A 20051-nucleotide genomic window follows, 5' to 3' on the forward strand; every position below is an offset into this window, starting at 1 on the left:
TCTCGCCCGGCGACGGTCAACAGAGTACGAAGCGTCACTTGCTTCGCGACGGGGGCGAACACCTCGTCGTAATCCAGGCCGTACCGTTGTGTGAAACCTTGCGCCACTAATCTAGCTTTATATTATTATTTTTTTTTTTTTCAAAGTGATTACGGCGGTAGCAACACTGTGCTTATGTTCTACACCGCACCCTTTCCCTACATTTGCTTCTAGGAGCCTCTATTTTTGTTTCAACACACAGAAGTACGTAGGCATGTGTGGCCCAAGTCGACACTGTTTTGGCCTGCGTTGAACAAAAAAAGTTTTAATAAAAGTTTCCCCTTTTTTTTTCTTTTTGTCAATTGTTTTTTTGTAGCATGGTCCATGTAATTAGTTAGGTTCTTGTCAATTTGTCAGTTATTCAACCTCCAAGGTAATAGTCAATTAAGTCATTCTGATCTGTTCTATCATAGCAGCTTTAGTCTTTGCTACATTGAAGTGTAGTTTTATTGGAAATATGCTGAATGTCGTTGAAAGTCAAGGAAAATAGGTTTCTTTATTGTCAGTTGTTATGTAAGCCTCGCTTGAAGCACTGCCCGTGAGAACCCTGTCATCTGTACACCAACTAATCCGTATCTTCGTACACAGCTAAATACTGTACTGTCAACCAGCGAAAAGCCTACGGGTAAATTAAAAAAAAATGAATAATAATGCTGTCTAAGTGCATTGTTTCAATAGAGTTAATAAACTATAGAGGACGAATGTCGCTGATGTTCCCTTTGTTCTCGCTCGCAAACATGTCGGGTATCTATCTGTCAAACTGCATACACGGAACCGCCAAACTACCCAAAATAAAGTTCTTTTGACGCAATCCCATAGTTCGGCCCAATAAGCCAAATTTGAGTAAATCGATTAAACTCACACTAGGTAAATTGCCTTCACCTCCAGCAAAAACATTTACTCAAGAGTAGGTAAATTCAACCCAAGACCCCCCCTCATTCAACCCAAATTTTAGTAAACCTGCATTTACCCAAAATTGGCTTATTGGGCTCAAGGACCCCCGTTGGGTAGATGCATCTCTGTTTGTTTTTGACAACATCGGTGAGGGAAAGAGGGAAAACAACCTAATTTTGGGTAACTAGTTTATTCGATATACTCAGCTTTGAGTAAAATCGACCCAAAAATTAGGTAGTTTGATTTCTCCGTGTACTTTTTCGCTTTGACACTTATAGCCCGGCCTATCTCCGCCAGCAAGAGATGTTTCGGCAGCGACGCCAGCGACATTCTTCCTCTATAGTTTATTAACTCTATTATTGTTTCCTATCGGCCACTATTGTAGTCTAGTCCCAACTGCAAGCTTTTTTCCAATCTTAGCGTCAATTGTCTTCTAGATACTTCTAGATAGATTCATCGAATCAGTCGAACCCGTATGTTAAAATATAGTCGATTCTGTGTCAAATTGTTTTCATGATTTCTACTCCTCTGTGTTCATCTCTTGTGTCCTTAAATTGTCATCGGTCCAAAACCCACATAAACATGTAACTGAACTTCTGATATTTTTTTCTGTTGGTGTCATAACACCATCTAAGAGATAAACAAAAATACGCCAAGTTGGTCAGTTGATTGTAATAAAACAAAAATTGCTTGTCAACTATTATGTATTCATCCCCCTACAAATACTATGAAAAATATTCAAATTCGTTCTGTCCTATCGGTCCTACCAAGATAAACCATGTCATTTTTTCATGCGTGGCCTAGAAATGTCAACCTAGTCATACAAAAGTAACGTTGTTCAGGTAATAAAAAGCAGTCAGTTTTTTGTCCAAACTGTCACGTCAAACGCAATGCGTTTAAGTGTTCGCACGTTAGCATCGAATCTATCAGCACAATTAAGTGCTGCAAATCTCCTTCCCACTATTAATTTTTCGGTTGATTTCAATTTAAAGAAAATATAATCAAGTACCTAACATTGTAAAAATCCAAAAAAGCGACTATGATACTACTAAATTACTTATCAAAATCAACCGAGAAACGTAGGAAATAGAGCCCAAACAACATTTTGAAGTCAGCTGGCTGTAACAGGTTCCAAAGCCAGTCACACATCCTATAAAACTTTTATTAGGATTTGTAACAATCATCAAAACCTTCTCAAATCCAACCGATTTGGAACTATTGCTTGGGAATAGACTCTACTGAGCCCTGGCGGTTCCTCCTGTTTATCGAGCATGTCTGATGCATATGATCAGCAGCCATACTCCATCTGCAGCAGCCGGTTCGTGATGAACCGTTGGAGGCGCATTAAAGTGTAAAAAAGGTGATATGTTTCACTAAAGAACACTACATTACAATAATCAACATGAAACTCCTTCACTTTAATACCGTCAACCCCTGCGAACTTGGCCAGGGACTAATCTAGCTTTATATTATTATTTCTTTATTTCGTCAATCCAACGTAGACTAGTACATAGACATAAACATATACATAAATTTTGTTTTCTATTTCTTATTAATGCATTTTATTTTTTTTATAGGGGTCTAAAAAGTAGTTCGGTCAAACTATGCGTGTCTATTTCTGTTATTATTGAAATATTATTTCAGATTATGCCGAGACATTGTAAAGTCAATCATTTCGCAATGTTCATTATAGATTGACATCATTTGATTAATTGGTCCAAATTTAGCGTAATCCGTCCGATTATAACAAGTTTTAAAAGGTGTTCGACTACGAAGACGCCGTGTAGGCGCATAGAAATTGAATTTAGATAAAATTTCAGATGAGTTAATTCGTTGCGAAATAATATCATTTACAAATGAGATCATGGCGATCTCACGACGCTCTTTTAATGTCTGAATGTTTATAAGCATGCAGCGTGCTTCATATGATGGAAGAGGAAATACTGTCCAACCTAGTTTCCGAAGAGCATATAATAGGAATTGTTTTTGTACTGATTCTATCCTGTCGATATGCGTTATTCTGAAAGGGGACCAGACAACGCTGCAATATTCCAGAATTGACCTCACATAAGAAATGTACAGAGTTTTTATTGTATATACCGTATTATTTTACCTTGCTCATACTGTTTCTTCTTCTAGATCCAGCGGCATCCGATCGTCTTGCTTCCTGGCGGCACCTGGCACCTGGCGGCACTCCCAAGCCTTGCAATCCCGCAGCGACTTCAGCTCGTCGTTCATGGCTGCCTTCCAGTGATCACTCTCAGGACCACTCACCGCCTCATGATAACTACGACCTTGCTGACCGACGAGGTGTACCTGCGAGTTGCTCCTCCTGAAAATGGTTCGACTCCTCCTGGATAGGAATGATATTCTCATCTCGGCAAGATTCTTCACTTCCACTGGCATCTTCATACACACTTTGGTCTGCTGGATCGTCGAAGTCACGAACCAAATTCTCGCAAGACTCTTCATCGAAACCACGAAATTCTTCTTCATCGCTATCTTCGTCCGGACCACAATCTGATTCATCGGTTTCTTCCAAGGTTGCAACCATTCATTTGCAAAAATTTACATTCATTTGCTATTATCTCAGTTCAGAAGCATGCTATCGAAAAACAATGTATGGATGAATTTAACCTTGTAGTATTATCCGAAAGTTTTCCGAATAACATTGGGTCGCACACGCATTCCAAAGTCCATTCACGCTGTGGAAAGTTGCCTTCACAGCTCACTCACGACTTTGGTATGCGTGTGCGACCCTAATGCTATTCGGCGAACTTTCAGATAAAACTACAAGGTTCAATTCATCCATACATTGTTTTTCGATAGCATGCTTCTAAACTGAGATAATAGCAAATGAATGTAAATTTTTGCAAATGAATGGTTGCAACCTTGGTTTCTTCATCGGACCCGTCCGACTCTTCCTGCTCCACATTGCCAGTTGGCCTTGCCGGCAGCTCGAAGAAATCCTCAGCGACCGCATCTTCAACCTTCTCACCCGACTGCAAGAAACGAGCATCACGACTGAAAACGACTTCGTTTGTCTTCAAGTCAATGAAACGCCACGCTTTATGTTGCTGGGAATACCCAACGAAAGTCATTTTCCGCGCCTTCGACTGCAGCTTCGTCCGCTTCTCCTTCGGGATGAACACGTACGCCTCTGAACCGAACACCTGAAGCATGCTCATGTCCGGCTTCGTCCCGTACCAAATCTCGTAGGGCGTCTGCTGTACCGGCTTCGTTGGCAGCATATTCTGCAGACAGTTTGCCGTGTTAACCGCCTCGGCCTAGTACCGATAGTGCGATCGTGACTCAATGATCATGTACCGAGCCATTTCCACGAGCGAACGGTTCTTCCGCTCCGCGACTCCGTTTTGCTGCGGCGTGTATGCTGTCGTGAACTGCTGCTGAATACCCTCCTGCTTGAGAAATTTAACCAACTCTGCGCTGCGATACTCTCCTCCTTGATCCGATCTAATGATCTTCGGAGGCCTTCCGAACTGCGTTTTCACCAGACGCACGAAGTCCCGGATAGCATCCACCGTGTCCGACTTCCTCTTCAGAATGTACAGAGTGGTATAGCGGCTGTAGTCATCGATTAGCGATAGGAAGCAATCGACGACTACCAGGTGTAGCCGTATTCATCGGCCCGCACAAGTCAGTGTGGATCAAATCCAACACTGCCTTCGACTTCCGCTTTGACTTCTTGGGGAATGGCAGCCTTGCCATCTTCCCTTCCAAGCAGGGTTCACAAGTAATTTTAACTGAGCAGTTACGTACCTTGATTCCGGTTGCCAAACCTTTACGATCCAGATCCAGAATAGCTTGAGGTTCACGGTGTCCCAGCTTCCGATGCCACTCGTGTATGCAGTCCTTTGCATGGCACTGCCCCGAAACCGCATTCGCTCGTTCCACCATTTGGAGATAGTAGAGGCCCTTGCTCGACGGTGCAACAGCAGCAATCCTGTCGCCGTTCGCGATCGTGCAGCCGTTCTTGTCGAAGATGACTCTCGCTCCCTTCTGAACGAGCCTGCCTACCGACACGAGATTCATGTCGAGCTCCGGAACGAATAGTACTTCACTGAGCGAAATCTGCTTTTCGTCACCACCGCCTCCGACGCAAGAAAATTTACACGATCCGACGCCTTTCACTACCGCCCGTTTACCGTCGGCAACTGTTACGGATTTCGGAGTGTCCTGCCGCGGTTCACTCAACGACACGAAATACTTCCGATTCGCGCACATATGCGAACTCGCGCCGGAATCGACAATCCACTCTTTCGTCGCGCACTCACTGGCAAGAAACGTAAAAACTTCCTATTCCGACTTGGCAAGTTTTGCCTTCGCTTGCTTTTTCGACACTTTCGTCTGTTCACGATGCCCACTCGCTTCTGAGCTACTGGCACCTTCTTCTTTCTTCTGCCGCTGCCACAAGATGCAGTTCTTCTTCTTATGGCCGGGCTTCTCACAGAAAAAACACACCACACTTTTCTTCTTATCGTCCGCTTTCAGAACAACCGAATCCACTGCCGATGGTTCCCGCCGCTTAAGCACTTCGTTAATGATCTTCCCCTTCACTAGCTGCAGGGTCAGCTCATCATCGGCTCGTTTTCTAGAGTCGTCGTCAGTGCATCGAACGAACTTGGCAAACTTCGAAACACTAGAACCACTTGGAGGTCTTCGTCCAGCTTTGTACCGGCATTGGCCAGCTTCTCGAACAAATCCTCGAACTCCATCAAGTGTTCTTCGATGTTGTCGCCGTCGTGGTACTCCATATCGCAGATTCGTTTGAGCAACTTATAGGCGTTATATGATAGATTTACACTGTGCTTAAAAGTTGGAAGGAAGGGAAACGCCTTTTTCTTCAATCTGTTTCTGGTTCTAGCGATGGCTATATGCAGGTATGAGTTTTTTTATGTACACTACCCGCCAATAATATGGAATCGTTGCAATACTCAGTATTGCAGCACCCAAAAAGTTTGGCATCACCCAAAATAAGGAGGAAAAATAGAATAAACCTAGAACCAATTAGGTTGTGGGTACGAGTTGCATTTTGAAAGAGAATTAGGGGGGTCATAAATGATTTGTGCCTCAAAGACCTGAAATAATCACATTTTAGGGTGATGCCAAACTTTTTTGGGTGCTGCAATATTCAGTATGAGTGTTGCAATATGCGATTCCATATTTATGGCGGGTAGTGTACATAGGAGAGAATAGAGAAAGTAGATAGAGAGATACAAAGTAGGAGGAAAGGGACGATCCAGGGATTGAACCAAGGACCTTTTGCATATGGATCAGAAGCGATAGCCTCTAGACCACCAAGCTCGTTTAAAATTCGGGGAAATGACGTTCGGTGAAAAGTAGATCAACCATGCAACTTACATCTAGTATTTGCACATACCTTACTGCAAAAGTGTTGTTAGGTATTATGGACAAACTTGTTAGAATCCCTTGATGGCCGCCACAATGGCCGACTTTTGCACCTGTACGATTTTGAGCGCACAAACCCCACAAACAAATGAATCAGGCCCCGGGATCTTTTCATTTTAAGCAAATTACAAGTGAGCAAGAATAAAAGAAAAACAAAACACTAGGGGTACTCACTTAACAGTTTAAATTGCTGCGTAAGCCATGATTTTCGGCTTATTTGAAATGTTTCATGATTTTGCGAATGAAATAATCGAAGATTGCCTTGGTGATCGCGACGTTTAATCAGTTTAATCAGTTTACGCTGTTAAGTGAATCCCCCTACTATTTTTTGAAGAGTACTCCTTGAGATTTGTGCATTTGAAGTTCTGATGCCCTTAAAATACACTTCTCAAATGTCATCAAATAAACTCGCCAATTAAAATAAACTGTTATGAACTTCTTACGAGCCATGTTGGCACAATATTTTATATTGCGCATTGCGCGGTTATAAGTGCGACGATGAAGTGCGGAATCTCAAGTGCGATTTTGCGCCAGATCGTTCCGGTGTCTTCACCGCACTTATTCATTAGCTCGTGATGAATAAGTGCGGTGAAGACACCGGAACGATTTGATGCAATATCGCACTTTTATTTGAGATTCCGCACTTTGTCGCAGTCCAGTTAGCATAGCATAGCATAGCATAGCATGAACACTTGCACAAATCGTGGATGGAGTTGCAAAGATAAGCATATCAATTACCATTGCAGATTTCGCCACTGTCTACAATAGCATAGACCCGCTTATCTCCACACACCTGGCCAAGTCCTTGCAAGCATTTTTATATTTAAGGGGCAATTTCTTCACCTATACTTGGACATTGAACTTGGTTTAACTATATGGATGAACCAAGTTCACGAGTTAAGCGGAGATGAGGAAAACGGCCCTAATTCCTATCATCAACTTAGAAAGCGTCCAGAACTGAAACGGCTTCCGATAGATGATAAGATGGTAAAAATAGCGAATACGCATTCCAAACATATATGATCATTTAACAATATAATATACAGAAAGTAAATCAGAAGGATCTCACCAAGTTCTATTTCGTCGGACGATCGTATCCACGCCTCGATTTTTCCATGATGCGCTCTCTCGGCATGCAAGCTTCACAGTCTTGACTGCACACCAACGTCACCGCAAAGCTTTGTTGGTTCAAAAACGTCACCTTCTACTTCGGTACAACATCCCCACTTTATCTTACTATATTTTTAATTTTTCTAACCAATTTCAATCATTTCGCATTCTGGAAAAGTTTCATCGTAATTACACGCAATCGATCACCCGTCAAACTGCCGCAATTGGTTTTGCAGGGAAATTCCGCGGAGGTTAATCCTTCACGGCACAAATCAGACCCACACTTTCTTCATTAATTTTCTTTCCAATGGATCACCTTCATGCTTTAGTAGCGCTCTTTTTATTTTCACTATATAAAAATCTTCAATATTCACTTTTTCTTATAGTCACAATTTTCAAACTATACGAAAAAAAAAAAAAAAAACACGACGGAAGCAAATTTTTGACGTCCGCCCGCGAGCATGGCTTGCTACGATCTCTCAGGGGCCGGAAGTCTTTCGTCCTGTGCACATACTCCTAGATCTGTTACCACGCCACCTTCGGTACTTGCAACGTCGCCATTGAGGTGCTCATCGTAATGCTGCCGCCACCTCTCGACCACCTCACGCTCGCTCGTGAGAATATTCCCGTGATTATCTCGGCACATGTCGGCTTGTGGCACAAAGCCTCTGCGCGAGCGGTTCAGCTTCTCGTAGAACTTTCGTGTGTCCTTAGCGCGGTACAGCTCTTCCATCGCTTCTCGATCTCGTTCTTTCTGCTGGCGCTTCTTCATCCGGAAGACTGAGTTCTGCCTGTTCCTGTTTGTAACGTGCCTCATTCGCTCTCGTACGGTGTTGCAGCATTCTCGCCCATGCTCCATTTCTTTTCTTTTCTTCTCGTTTTTCAACTGTTCACATTCGCCGTCGTACCAGTCGTTTCTGTGATTCGGAGTCGCGAAGCCTAGTGCTGTAGCCGAGGTACTACCTATGGCGGATCGGATGTCCCTCCAGCCATCTTCAAGTGTAGCTGCGCCAAGCTGCTCTTCCGTTGGTAGGGCCACTGCTAACTGCTGCGCGTAGTCTTGAGCCACTTCTACGTTACGCAGCTGCTCAATGTTGAGTCGCGGCGTTCGAATTCGACGCGTGGTGATAACTGTCGAAAGTTTTGAGCGCACGCATACAGCGACTAAGTAGTGATCCGAATCTATATTCACACTCACTTTGTCGCAGTCCAGTTAGCAATGCAATAAACTATAACATAAATAAGGCAGGACATTTCGGATTCCTCAATTACTAACAATAGCAGCCTCATTTTCCGCATCGATTTTGCTCTCTCTAATCTCTATATTTATTAATATTTTTTTTTCAAATTTAATTATTAAATTACTTTAATTACTATATAATATGCACTCTTCGTCTCGCATCTGCTGTTCTTAGATGTCTTATTCCAAAAATGTTTCCTTTATTTCATTTATTATTAAAAGTGTTTAGCCACTTCCGGGGATTTTCAACTCTAGTAGGGTCTTGCTCTAGAGTAAGTGGTATTTAGTTTACTGCTTGAAGATTCGTCATTAATAGTTTGGCGCGTTACGTTGTAATTTTCCCAATTCTTCCTCGCCATCTGGCTTGTTTCCAACAATAGCAGGCAAGCAAATTCTAAAGAATTGCAGTTATGTAATGGGGAAAGAGTAAATGCTAATACAAAATCGATCACACGACAAGCGTTTTCATACTGTACAGAAAATGAATAAAAAAAAACAAAGACGCGTAGTCCTACGTCAAAAACAAAAAAAAATCTCGGCTAGTAATTAGAGAAACCAATTGAAAATTACTAGAGGGAAAAATTACACGAAACGGCGTAAATGAGCGAGACATATTGGAGGAAAACTGGAACTTGATGTTCTCACTGCGATCTTGGCATCCGCATTTATTCACATTGACGCACTTCCTAAGTAGTGATGAGTGTTGAGTGGATACGAAAAACGAACAGCTTGACTACCGGAGTTTTGGGATGTGGCGTTTTTGAGTCGTAGATGAATGAGTGACCGTTGCATGAGTGTGTGGGGTGTGTGTGTGTGTGTGTACGTGTACGTGTACGTGTGTCTCGCAACGCGTTCCGGTAAATGTCGCTAATTGCAATCCACCATTCTGTTTTTTTGGGCTTGAAATTTTAAGCTAAATACACATAAACCTTTCTGTCCTCTGGCGTCCGTGCCAGATACTCGCGCTCGATCAGTCCCTCTATTCTCTTCTTGATGATCACCGGCGAGGGCATGAACCGGCTCTTCAATTGTGTGGTCACATCCGACACCAGTAGATTGTGCTGTGAAAGAGAAAGAAATGTATGAAATCGGGAAATCATTGCGCACAAGATGAATTTTGAGGCAATATGGATTCAACTCTTTATTTTATAATGTTAGCTTCTCCGATTCTTCACTCTATTTGTTGCATCAAACTCCAAGAAATCCCGGAAACCGGGAGGAATCTTTCAAAGAATCCTTGGAAGAATCCCCTAAGGAATACCAAATAAAAAAGTAATAGGAAGAAGGAATACTAAGTAAAAAGTAAAAGAGAGGAATCCAGGAAGAAATCTCAGGAAGAATCCTGGGAGGATTCTTGTGAGAAAACCGTGGAGGAATTCCGGGACGAATCTCAGATGGAATGTTAGGAGGAATTTTGGGTAGATTCTCTGAAGCAATCCGTAGAAAAAATCAGAAAAATAATTCCTGAAGGAATCTCAGAGAATTGCTGGGATGGATTTCGGTAAGAATCTCCGGAAAAAAAAACATGAAGAAATTTTAAAGAGAATCCCTGAAAAAAAAATCCGGAATAAACCTTTAAAAAAAATCATAAAAAATCCTGGAAAGAATCCCTGGAAGAAATTCAGATAGAATCCAAGGAGCAATCACGGAAAAAAAAATCCCGGTGGAAGAATCTTTGGAGAAATTCCTGGACAAAAAATTCATGTAGGAATTCCTAGAGGGATTCCGGGAGGAATCACTGGATAAATCCTTGGGCATGCCGCGGAACGATGCCACAAAAAATCCCTTCGAGGAATCCCTACAGAAATCTCTGTAGGAACCCCTAAATGAATGCCTGAATGAATCCCTGAAGGAATCCCATGAACAATCCCAAGAAAGTACGGAAGAAATCTCTGAAGGAATCCCTGAAGAAATTCTGCAAAAATAATCCTTGAAGAATTCTTGCATGAATTCTACAATGGATTTTAGGCATAATCTCTGGAGAAATCTCAGGAGGCATCCCTGGAGAATAAATCCCTGTAGAAATCCCAGAAGAAATTCCGAGAAATAATCGCGAGAAATTTTGTGAAGAATCCTTGGAACCCCAGAACCCAATCATGAAATTGAAGTAAGGAATCCTATGAGTAATCCCTAGAGGAATCCTGGGCCGAATACTCAGATGATACTGTGGAGGAATCCAGAAAGGAATCTCTGGAGTAATCAGAGGGAAATCCCTGAAGGAATCTCGGAGATCTTGGGATGGATCCCGAGAGGAATCTCTGGGGGAATCCTCGTAGATATTTTGGGAGAAATTTTTGGGAAAATTCCGGAATAAATCCTTGGAGAAATCACACAAAAAATCCAGGAAAAAAAATCCCTGGAGTAACACCGGGAAGTATCCCAAAAGAATAGCAGTAGAAATCCCTTGAAGAATCACTGAAGAAGTTGCTGTAGAATCTTTTCAGAGCCCTGCGAGAAATTCTAACAGAATCAGTAGATGAATCCCAGGATAAAAAATCTCGGGAAGGGCCCCAGGTGAAAACCCTGAAGGAATTCATGTAGAAACTTCGAAGGAGCGCCTGAATGAATTTCTGTAGGAATTACGCGCACAATCTCCTGGGAGGATTCTTGTGAGATATCCGTGGTGGAATTCCGGGACGAATCTCTGTAGGGATTACGCGCACAATCTCAGGTAGTATCTCGTTAGGAATCTCTGGGAAAATCCCTGAAGGAAATCTGAATAAACAATCCTTGAAAGAATTCCGCAGGAATACTGAAATGGTTTATGGGCGGAATTTCTGGAGAAATCTCAGAAGGCATCCCTGGAATTCTGAAGAAATACCAGGAAGAATGTCTGAAGGAATCTCGGAAGGAATAGCAGGAGGAATGTCGAGGAATAGCGGTAGGTTTCGCAGGAACAATCCCGAGAGGAATCTGCGAAGAAATCATTGGAAAAATGTCTCAAGAGATAACTAGAAAAATCTTGGAAAGAATCTCTGCAGAAAACCCGGGACTCCCGATGGAAATCCGGTAGTTATTCCAGGAGGAATTCTTGGACGAATCTCTGGAAGAATTTAGGATGGATTCCGGGAAAGATATCTAAAATAATCTCAGCACGATGGCATGGAAAATCCCAGAATAAAGCCGTGGAGGAGTCCCATTTCCAAGGGATCCATCATGGAAGAAATCCTGGAAGAATTCCAGGTAAAATCACTGAAATGCCTGAAGAATCCTAGGAAGAATCTTGGGAACAGCCCCTGAATAAATTCCGGTATGAATTACAGGATATATCAGGATAAAGATGCAGTTGTAGAACAGGAGCGTTCTCGGGGGTTGAGGAGGGACTCAGGTGCGTTATAGGGGGTACGAGGGCTTCTTAGAGGATTCTCACTGGCATTTCAGGAAGTTTTAGATGATTTTCATGGGATTCCACAGGCGTTACAGGAGCGTTCTTGAGGGTTTCGGAGGGTCTTATTCAATTGCGATACATGAGGTCCAAGGGGATTTTGGCGATATTTCAAGAAGTTTCAGAGGCGTTACAAGGGCGTTTATGGGGGTTTAAGAGAGTCAGATGCGGAGGATTTTAGAGGGTTACGCAGGCATTACAGAAGCTCACTCAGGGGTTTCGGAGTGTCTCGTAACAGTGTTTCGTTCAGATGCGTTACAGGAGGTCTGAGAGGGTTTCGGCGTTATTTCAGGAAGTTTCAGAAGATTTTCATCTAGTTTCAAAGGCGTAACCGGAGCATTTTTGGGGGTTTCGGAGGGTCTCGTTCAGGTGAATTACAGGAGGTCCGGGGGTTATGGGTTCGTTTGTTTTTAAGGTAGTTTCAGATGATTTTCAGCTAGTTTTAGAGGTATTACAGGGGCGTTTACGGAGGTTTAGCAGGGTCTCAGGGGGCTACAATTACAGGGGGTCCGATGGGGTTTCAGCAAGTTCCAGAGGATTTACAACGGGAAACAGAGGTACATTGCGGGATTGCCAAAGTTCTCACGGACGTTACAGGAGGTTTTGAAGGGGGCTCAAGGGGTGCTAAGGTTTTAAAAATACAATTTGGATCACTGCTTCAGATGAAGTGGAAGAGGAAATTTCAGAGGCGTTTAAAAGTGTTTCATAAACATTTCAGGCGGTTTCCGAAGGAATTCAAGACGTTTCAGACTAATTACGCTTGAAGATCCGATGGCCTATACTCAAGGGAGCTCTTGGAGATTCTTAAACAAACACTGCACTCATCACTTGATAGCACATAGTTATTAGTTGCATGAGGCTGTGCTGGCATGAATTTCATTCAAATATGCAGGTTATGCATGTTAAAAATGTATACTTACAGCCATCTTCTTTCGCGCTTTCATTATTCTCACAATCGCCGCTTCGATCTCGTGCTTTCGGTCTTCATCTACCTTGCTGCGGGTTTCCTTTCGCTCTGGTTCCGATTCGCCCTTGGCGGCCACGGTTTGAATTTTCACCCTGCAATAGAATGGTTCAGAAGTTTAGAATTTTTCCAATAAAAAACATTTCATCGGCGATCCCTTACTTGTGGAATTTCGACACGAAGGCATCGTTCACGTAGAACACATTCGTCGGTTCGATGTCCTTGGACTTGGGCGTCCGCACGAGCAACCGCTGCTGTTGTTTACCCATCGACAGTGACTGCAACGCCCGGATCAGGTCCTTTCCTGGGATGTCCGTTTCCTGCTGGATCTCGTCGTACGTCAGGCGTTCGCGGTTATTGAACAACATCAGAACGCACATCTGCGGGCGCAATGGGAACGTTTTTTAATGACTAGCGAAAGGGGAGAATGTTTCTTCCGAAATTACCTGGTAGGTGGAGAGCTGTAGCACGTGCTTTCTAGGAGCACCGAGGGACATGGATGGAGCGGACGAACCGGCTACGGTAGCAGTACTACTGCATCCGCCTTCCACGGGTTCCTTGTCGGCTTTGACTCCGTAGAATTCTGCGTTCATGTAAACGGTACCTATAGTTGATAGAGAAGGTGGGAGATAATGTCAGAATAAAGTTTTCCGGTAAAACTAATTAGGCTGATACGTGCAACAGCGGATGGATCAAAATCAAGTGTTCGGATATGCGTTAATCGTAGAGTAGTGGAGATAGGCTGTACGAAGATAGGCTCGACGTTGACAATGAACTCGATCAAGATGAAGTACATGATTACAGGTAGAGGCAGGGGCAGACCTAGTTGTGGTATTGCTCTGTGGCGATTCTCGAACCTCAAGTCTACCTATTCAACTAGTGTGAATGCTTGAATTTTCTGCCCTCCTCTCTCTCTCTCTCTCCTCTTCTTGGCGTAACGTCCTCCTGGGACCAAGCCTGCTTCTCAGCTATGAGCACTTCCACAGTTATTAACTGAGAGCTTCCTCTGCCAATGACCATTTTGCATGCGTATATCGTGTGGCAGGCACGAAGATACTCTATGCCCAAGGAAGTCAAGGAAATTTCCTTTACGAAAAGATCCTGGACCGACCGGGAATCGAACCCGTCACCCTCAGCATGGTCATGCTGAATACCCGTGCGTTTACCGCCTCGGCTATATGGGCCCTAATCGATTCTATAACATTCCCCAGAAAACTATTCCCCAGAATACCAATCCCCAGAATTCCATTCCCCAGAAAACCATTTCCCAGAATGTACCATTCCCCAGAATGTACCATTTCCCAGAAATCCGTTCCCCAGAAATCCATTCCCAAGAATGTATCATTCCCCAGAAAAGCTTAATATACTCTGCTAAAAAGTTTAATTCGATACACAAACAGTAAAATGTTGATCAAAATGATATGTTATACCCCGGACAGACATGTGATACGAGTATTATTCCTGTACAACGGTACGCAGTGTCAAGAAAATTCTAACTCATTTCAAGCGCAATTGTACAGTGATTCTTGTATCACATGTGTGTCATAAGTATTAAAGGCAAGGATTTTAACATTATAGTGTTATTACGAGCAAATATCTATTTCTTGTACGGTATATGAAACAAATTAAGGTAAAAATGTATACATACATACATATCCATAAAAATATTCTACAATAGTAAACGTTTGAATTACCATTGTACACAGTTGCATGTTGATCTTTAAACCTATCTTGAAAGTTCACAAACTGTTAGTTGCGTTGCTATAAAATGTTTTGTTTTTGACAGATTTGTGAAAATTGTGCAGCACTTGTTTTACGATGAATAACGTTTTAAAAGTGATGTGCAAAATTTACAGAGAAAACGCATATTCTTCTGATGTTGTTCAGTGTACAAGATACTTAAGACTCAACTGACCACGTTTTTCTTTGCAAACGGTTGGAGGGATCCATCCCAATGGCTGTTCCTAATTATTCGCTTCAAAGGCTTTTCATTCATGCGGTATGAGAAGGGCTTTCATCATTATTCCAATACTATGGAATGGAATAGAAAAAGTGAACATATAAGCAGTTTGAATGCCAACAGAAGGGAAAAAGTATCATTGTTTTCCTTTTGGCATTCAAAAACCCAACAATGTTCCTTCTTTTTAAACAATATTCTTCTTAAAATTAAGGCAATTAGTAAAAAATTTTTAATTATAACTGCTTACATTTTCAACATAGATTCTCCCTTCTTTTCTACATAGGCTGTTCTTTCGAATTGCACTTTTCAGGAAATTATGGGCATTATTACAACCACCGGTGTTAAATTGCTGTTATATTTATTATTATTTTTTTTTTCAAATTTCTAAACACCTGTGCTTGTGCCGATTGTAACTAGCCTAAACATTGTAACTCGAAAGAACAGCCTATGTAGAAAAGAAGGGAAAATCTATGTTGAAAAAGTAAGCAGTTGTGATGCCGATAATTTCCTGAAAAGTGCAATTCGAAAGAACAGCCTATGCAGCAAAGAAGGAAAAGTCTATGTTGAAAATGAAAGCAGTTATAATTCCAATAATTGTACCAATTGCCTTAATTCTAAAAAAAAAGCTTGTTTAAAAAAAAGGAACAGTGTTGGGTTTTTGAATGCCGCAAGGAAAACAATGTCACCACAGACAAACAGACGTAACACTTCGAACATTTTTCGATTTAAATTTTAGTCTCGGAAATAGGTTCGCTTAATTCTAAAAGGACTGAATTTGGCCAATCATCAACTAGGTGGCAGTAGTGAGCAAACGTCAAACTCAAACAAAAACTATGCGAGCGCCGCGAATTGGCAGTTGGTCAACTCTCAAATTTTCAAATAAACCGTTAAATCGATGTACGATGGAAATTATCAGAGTGTTACGTTTCCTTCTTCGTTAAAAAAAATGTTTGAGTCGTTATAAGAATTGTTGGCATTACAACTGCTTATATGTTTATCAAAAATTTTCCCTTCTTTTGCATAGGCTGTTCTTTCCAGTAGCACTTTTCAAGAAATTATCGGCATTGCAACTGCTTACTTTTTTAACATTGATTCTCTCTTCTTTTTTGCATAGGCTGTTCTTTCGAATTGCACTTTTCGGGAAATTATGGGCATTACAGCCTTCACCGGTGTTAAAATTGCTGTTATATTTATTTCATATTTTTTCTAAATTTCTAAACACCTGTGCTTGTGGTGCCGATAATGACCTGAATAGTGTAACTTGAAAGAATAGCCTATGCAGAAAAGAAGGAAAAAACTACGTAGAAAATGTAAAAAGTTCTGATGCCGATAATTTACTGAAAAGTACAATTCGAAAGAACAGCCTATGCAGAAAAGAAGGAAAAATGTATGTTGAAAAAGTAAGTATGTAGTTGCGATGCCAATAATTATACCAATAGCCTAAATTGTAAAGGCAAATCATGCTTATTTCCGAAGTCTTTCTTGTCAAATAAGAATTTTTGGCAGGATGTTTCTTCCGGTAATTATTTACGAATAAATATTTGATTTTTAGCTATTAATATAAACCATTCAGAATTAAAGCAATAGTTTTATTTTTTTCTGGGGAATGGTACATTCTGGGGAATGGAATTCTGGGGAATGGTACATTCTGGGGAATGGATTTCTGGGAAATGGTACATTCTGGGGAATGGGTTTCTGGGAAATGGTTTTCTGGGGAATGGTACATTCTGGGGAATGGAATTCTGGGGATTGGTTTTCTGGGGAATGGTTTTCTGGGGAATGTTATAGAATCGCCCTAATCTGCCTATGATCGCATAACTGTCCCATATGAATAGGAAACCCAGCAAATATGGGACTGATATGCGATCATAGGTAGTAATTTTCTGCCCATCTTCTTCTTTTTCTTAGAGCAAGACACCCTCTGGGACAAAGCCTCTTTTCTCAGCTTAGTGTTCTATGACCATTTCCACAGTTATTAAATTAAAAAATAAACCCACATTTTTTGTTAAAACTATGCGCAAAATTTCACCAAAAAAATCCACCTACCTAATAGCTAAATTTTTCCAAGAACATTTTTTTTATAAACTGCTTTGAAAATAAAACAAAGATCGGTTAATGAATATGTCTAGAAGTTCTGAAGTTTTAATGCACTGTTGGAGCGGGATTTTTAGACGTTTGTCCTTAAACACTGCAATTCAAAAAATGCATTTGAAACTGGCCTTGGATGTGTGTTCTCTATGCTAGTAGTGTAGTAATGTTGCGATTTCGAAATGTAAATCTGAAAATTACGATAGCAAATCAACTATTTTGAATACCAACAACTTGGCAATACCGATGAATGCCTTCAAAAAACTCTTGAAAATAGGGAGTTCCTCCAAAAATTTGTTTTGTCGATTGGAAATCTATCCAGAATTCATCCCGAAATTCCTTTGTGGATTTCTCTCGAAATTCTAACCATGATTCTTCAACTAATTCATTTTCAAGATTCTTCCTTTGAATTTCAATCGCAATTCCTTCTTCAAATTATTTTGCAATTCCTCTACAGAACTCTTCCCACGAGTTCTCCCTACTATTGAAGATTTTTTTTTCTTGGTGGTTATCCTGAGTTTTTTTTTTTCTTCTGGCTTTCTCCAGTTTTTCGAAGTTCCCATCTAGGATTTTTTTACCTATTTTCTCTCATAAAAAGTTCCTTTCGAGTTTATTCCAGTATTCTTACGTTATTTTTAAGAGCTTTTCCCGATGTGCTTCCAGCGTTGCTCGCTGCCTCTCGGAGATCCTTCCAAAACTCATCCAAAGTTCTTTCAGGAATTTCTCTTAGTGTTTGTCCGGGATAATTTTCCATGTTTCTCTCGGGATGTTGCATGGTGATTGCAGAAGTTCTTCACTCGATAACTGGGCTATGACTGATCTTCCGGAGGCGGAAGCTGTTGTTATATTGTGTTTTGTTTATCAATTTGCAAAATGTGAGGTTATATTTCGTTCATTTTTGACAGGCATCTGCTTTTTAACTTGACTTTGGCCCAGTTATCGAGCGCCCTGTTAAAGAGCAGTCCAGTTTAAACAGCAGTTAGTTATCCTCGCAGGAATTCCTCCAAGGATTTCTCTTAGAGGTATCTATTTCCTCCCAAAACTTTTTACTGATGTCCCACTTTCACTCAGAATTTCTTTCAAAATTCGTCTAAAGATTTCTCGATCTTTGGCCAAGTTTCTCGCATGATTTCTCCTGGATTCCTTCCGATGTTTCTCCGGGAGTTTTTACAAGGAATTTTGCAAGTTATGCCAAGAGACATTGCGAGAAAAAAACTCCTGCAAGAACTCTGGGAGCAACTTTTGAAGCAACATAAAAGAGCATCCATAATTTCCCGGTTGGGATTTCAAAAAAAAAATCGAATTATTCCTTTGAGAATAATGCCGAAAAAATAAGTAGAAAAAAATACCAGGTGGATCACTAAACATTAAACAACTACGAGGAAAAACCTGAAAAAATCTGTAAAAAAAACACGGTAAGAATTTTATGGAGAAATGCAGAAATCTCAAAAGACACTCTGGGAAAAAACATCTCAGGGCCAACAACGGAAAGAATCATCTGAGAGAAATCCGAGAGAAATCTCAGGAGAAACTTGAAGAAATTCCGCGAGAACATTTGATTTAGGATATATTCCGGCTGAAACTCCTGTAGAATTGTGTTGAACTAAGGATGAAAGTTAAAAAACACAATAATAAACACAACATGTGTTGAAAAATGGACAAATTGAGTGGAAAAATTGCGAAAAAATCCACGTAGTTCTGGTGGGGTTTGAACCCACGTCTCCCCAAGTTCGCTAGACAGGGCGCGTTAACCAACTCCGCCACAAAACAAGTAACAATTCTAAAAAGTAGAAAGCCAACCTCCTGTGAGAAATCCTGGGAGGCATTTAATGAGGTATTTTTGAAGAAATTCCAAATCTAGCTGATACTAGCAAAAGATTTCATGAATAATTGGAAATAAACTTACGAGAGACAATAGTTCTTACGCCCTTTTCAAATGTTTTTGTTGAGATTTAGACTGTATTCTTTGGAATTGTACGTGATTGGGTCATTGAACTGGTGAAAACTGAGGTTACGAAGCGCCACTGGATTGCTCATGACGATGGGAATATGTTTGAATGAATCATACTAAGATCACTAAAACGGCCTCTATCAAATGAACAGATACCGCCACCGTAGCCTTGTGTGTTTGACATAACATCACTGCTGTCATGTTAAAGCGAATTAAGTTGATCTTTTCTTGATTTCTAGTCAAATGATTGAAAAAAAATTGAACGCCCAGCCTATGGCTAAAAATCTCGTTAATACAGATAAAAAAAAATCAACGCCCAAATGCTGCCCAATTGAAACACTTACCAAGTTGTGGTTGTAGCGTCAACTGCCGTCCCGAATGCTTTGCCAGATAGAAACGTTTGAACGTTTCGAAAGCTCGCCGGGGCGCCAGCGGTATGTTACAATTTGGCGTTGCAGACTGGAATTCCAAGTAAATGAAAATTAGAGAGAATATTTTTTTTAACAACATCACACCAACTGACCTGCGTTGGCCAAAAGCCAGTGGTGAGAATTCGAACCGACAGCTCGACTCCATCCAGCGCGGAGGGATCATTGCTAATGTGGTTCTTGAACTCTTCCATCACCGTGTTAGATACCGACATATCCTTGAACATGCCTTCCAATTTTGAGGTAAATTGACAACCGCATTCAGTCTGCAAAGAGTGGTGATGAAAAAACTAGGTATTAAACATCGATCAAAGAATTCCTTACCTTTAATTTAGATATCATGTTCTTTTCCGAATCATCGCTGACCGACTTGTTCAGTAGCAGCCGTTTCGCTAGATGTGCCTTGTAGTAACGTTCGAACACGTCCTTCTCTAGTAAATATCTGAAGAGTACCATTGTTTTATCCAATATCGTTTCGATTTCTTGTTCTGACATCTGAAATACAAAAAAGATAACGTTGAATCACCAAAACTAAACAGTGCCAGTATTGGAACACTTCTTA

At 41.2% G+C, this 20051-nt stretch overlaps 2 protein-coding genes across 3 annotated transcripts in view; both read right to left on the reverse strand.

Annotated features, from left to right (window-relative positions):
- Positions 1–4220: 4220 nt before the first annotated feature.
- Positions 4221–5178, reverse strand: LOC134286188 (uncharacterized). Its single transcript, XM_062847765.1, has 2 exons — positions 4714–5178; positions 4221–4490 (listed from the first exon to the last, which is right to left on the reverse strand). The coding sequence occupies exons 1-2, from the start codon at positions 5176–5178 to the stop codon at positions 4221–4223; spliced, it is 735 nt and encodes a 244-aa protein (XP_062703749.1).
- Positions 5179–8758: 3580 nt separating this feature from the next.
- Positions 8759–20051, reverse strand: part of LOC115255198 (cullin-3-like) — a 34490-nt gene continuing 23197 nt past the window's right edge. For both annotated transcript variants that reach the window (XM_029853140.2, XM_062850304.1), the window contains 7 exons: positions 19814–19984; positions 19585–19755; positions 19406–19520; positions 13509–13666; positions 13225–13442; positions 13019–13157; positions 8759–9774 (listed from right to left, as the gene is read on the reverse strand). In XM_029853140.2, coding sequence (XP_029709000.1) covers positions 9622–9774; positions 13019–13157; positions 13225–13442; positions 13509–13666; positions 19406–19520; positions 19585–19755; positions 19814–19984 — 1125 coding nt within the window. In that variant the 3' untranslated portion in view covers positions 8759–9621. The remainder of the gene's footprint in view (positions 9775–13018; positions 13158–13224; positions 13443–13508; positions 13667–19405; positions 19521–19584; positions 19756–19813; positions 19985–20051) is intronic.

The sequence above is a fragment of the Aedes albopictus genome, chromosome 2 (genome assembly GCF_035046485.1).
Source record: "Aedes albopictus strain Foshan chromosome 2, AalbF5, whole genome shotgun sequence".
In the NCBI taxonomy this organism is placed as follows: Eukaryota; Metazoa; Arthropoda; class Insecta; order Diptera; family Culicidae; genus Aedes; species Aedes albopictus.

Bases quoted from the DNA above. Each gene is read 5' to 3' on its own strand.
- LOC134286188 (XM_062847765.1), bottom strand. From the start codon at position 5,178: ATGTGCGCGAATCGGAAGTATTTCGTGTCGTTGAGTGAACCGCGGCAG. The intron at 4,491-4,713 runs GTACGTAACTGC...TACATTCTGAAG, and splicing joins GTTTGGCAACCGGAATCAAG to AGGAAGTCGGACACGGTGGA.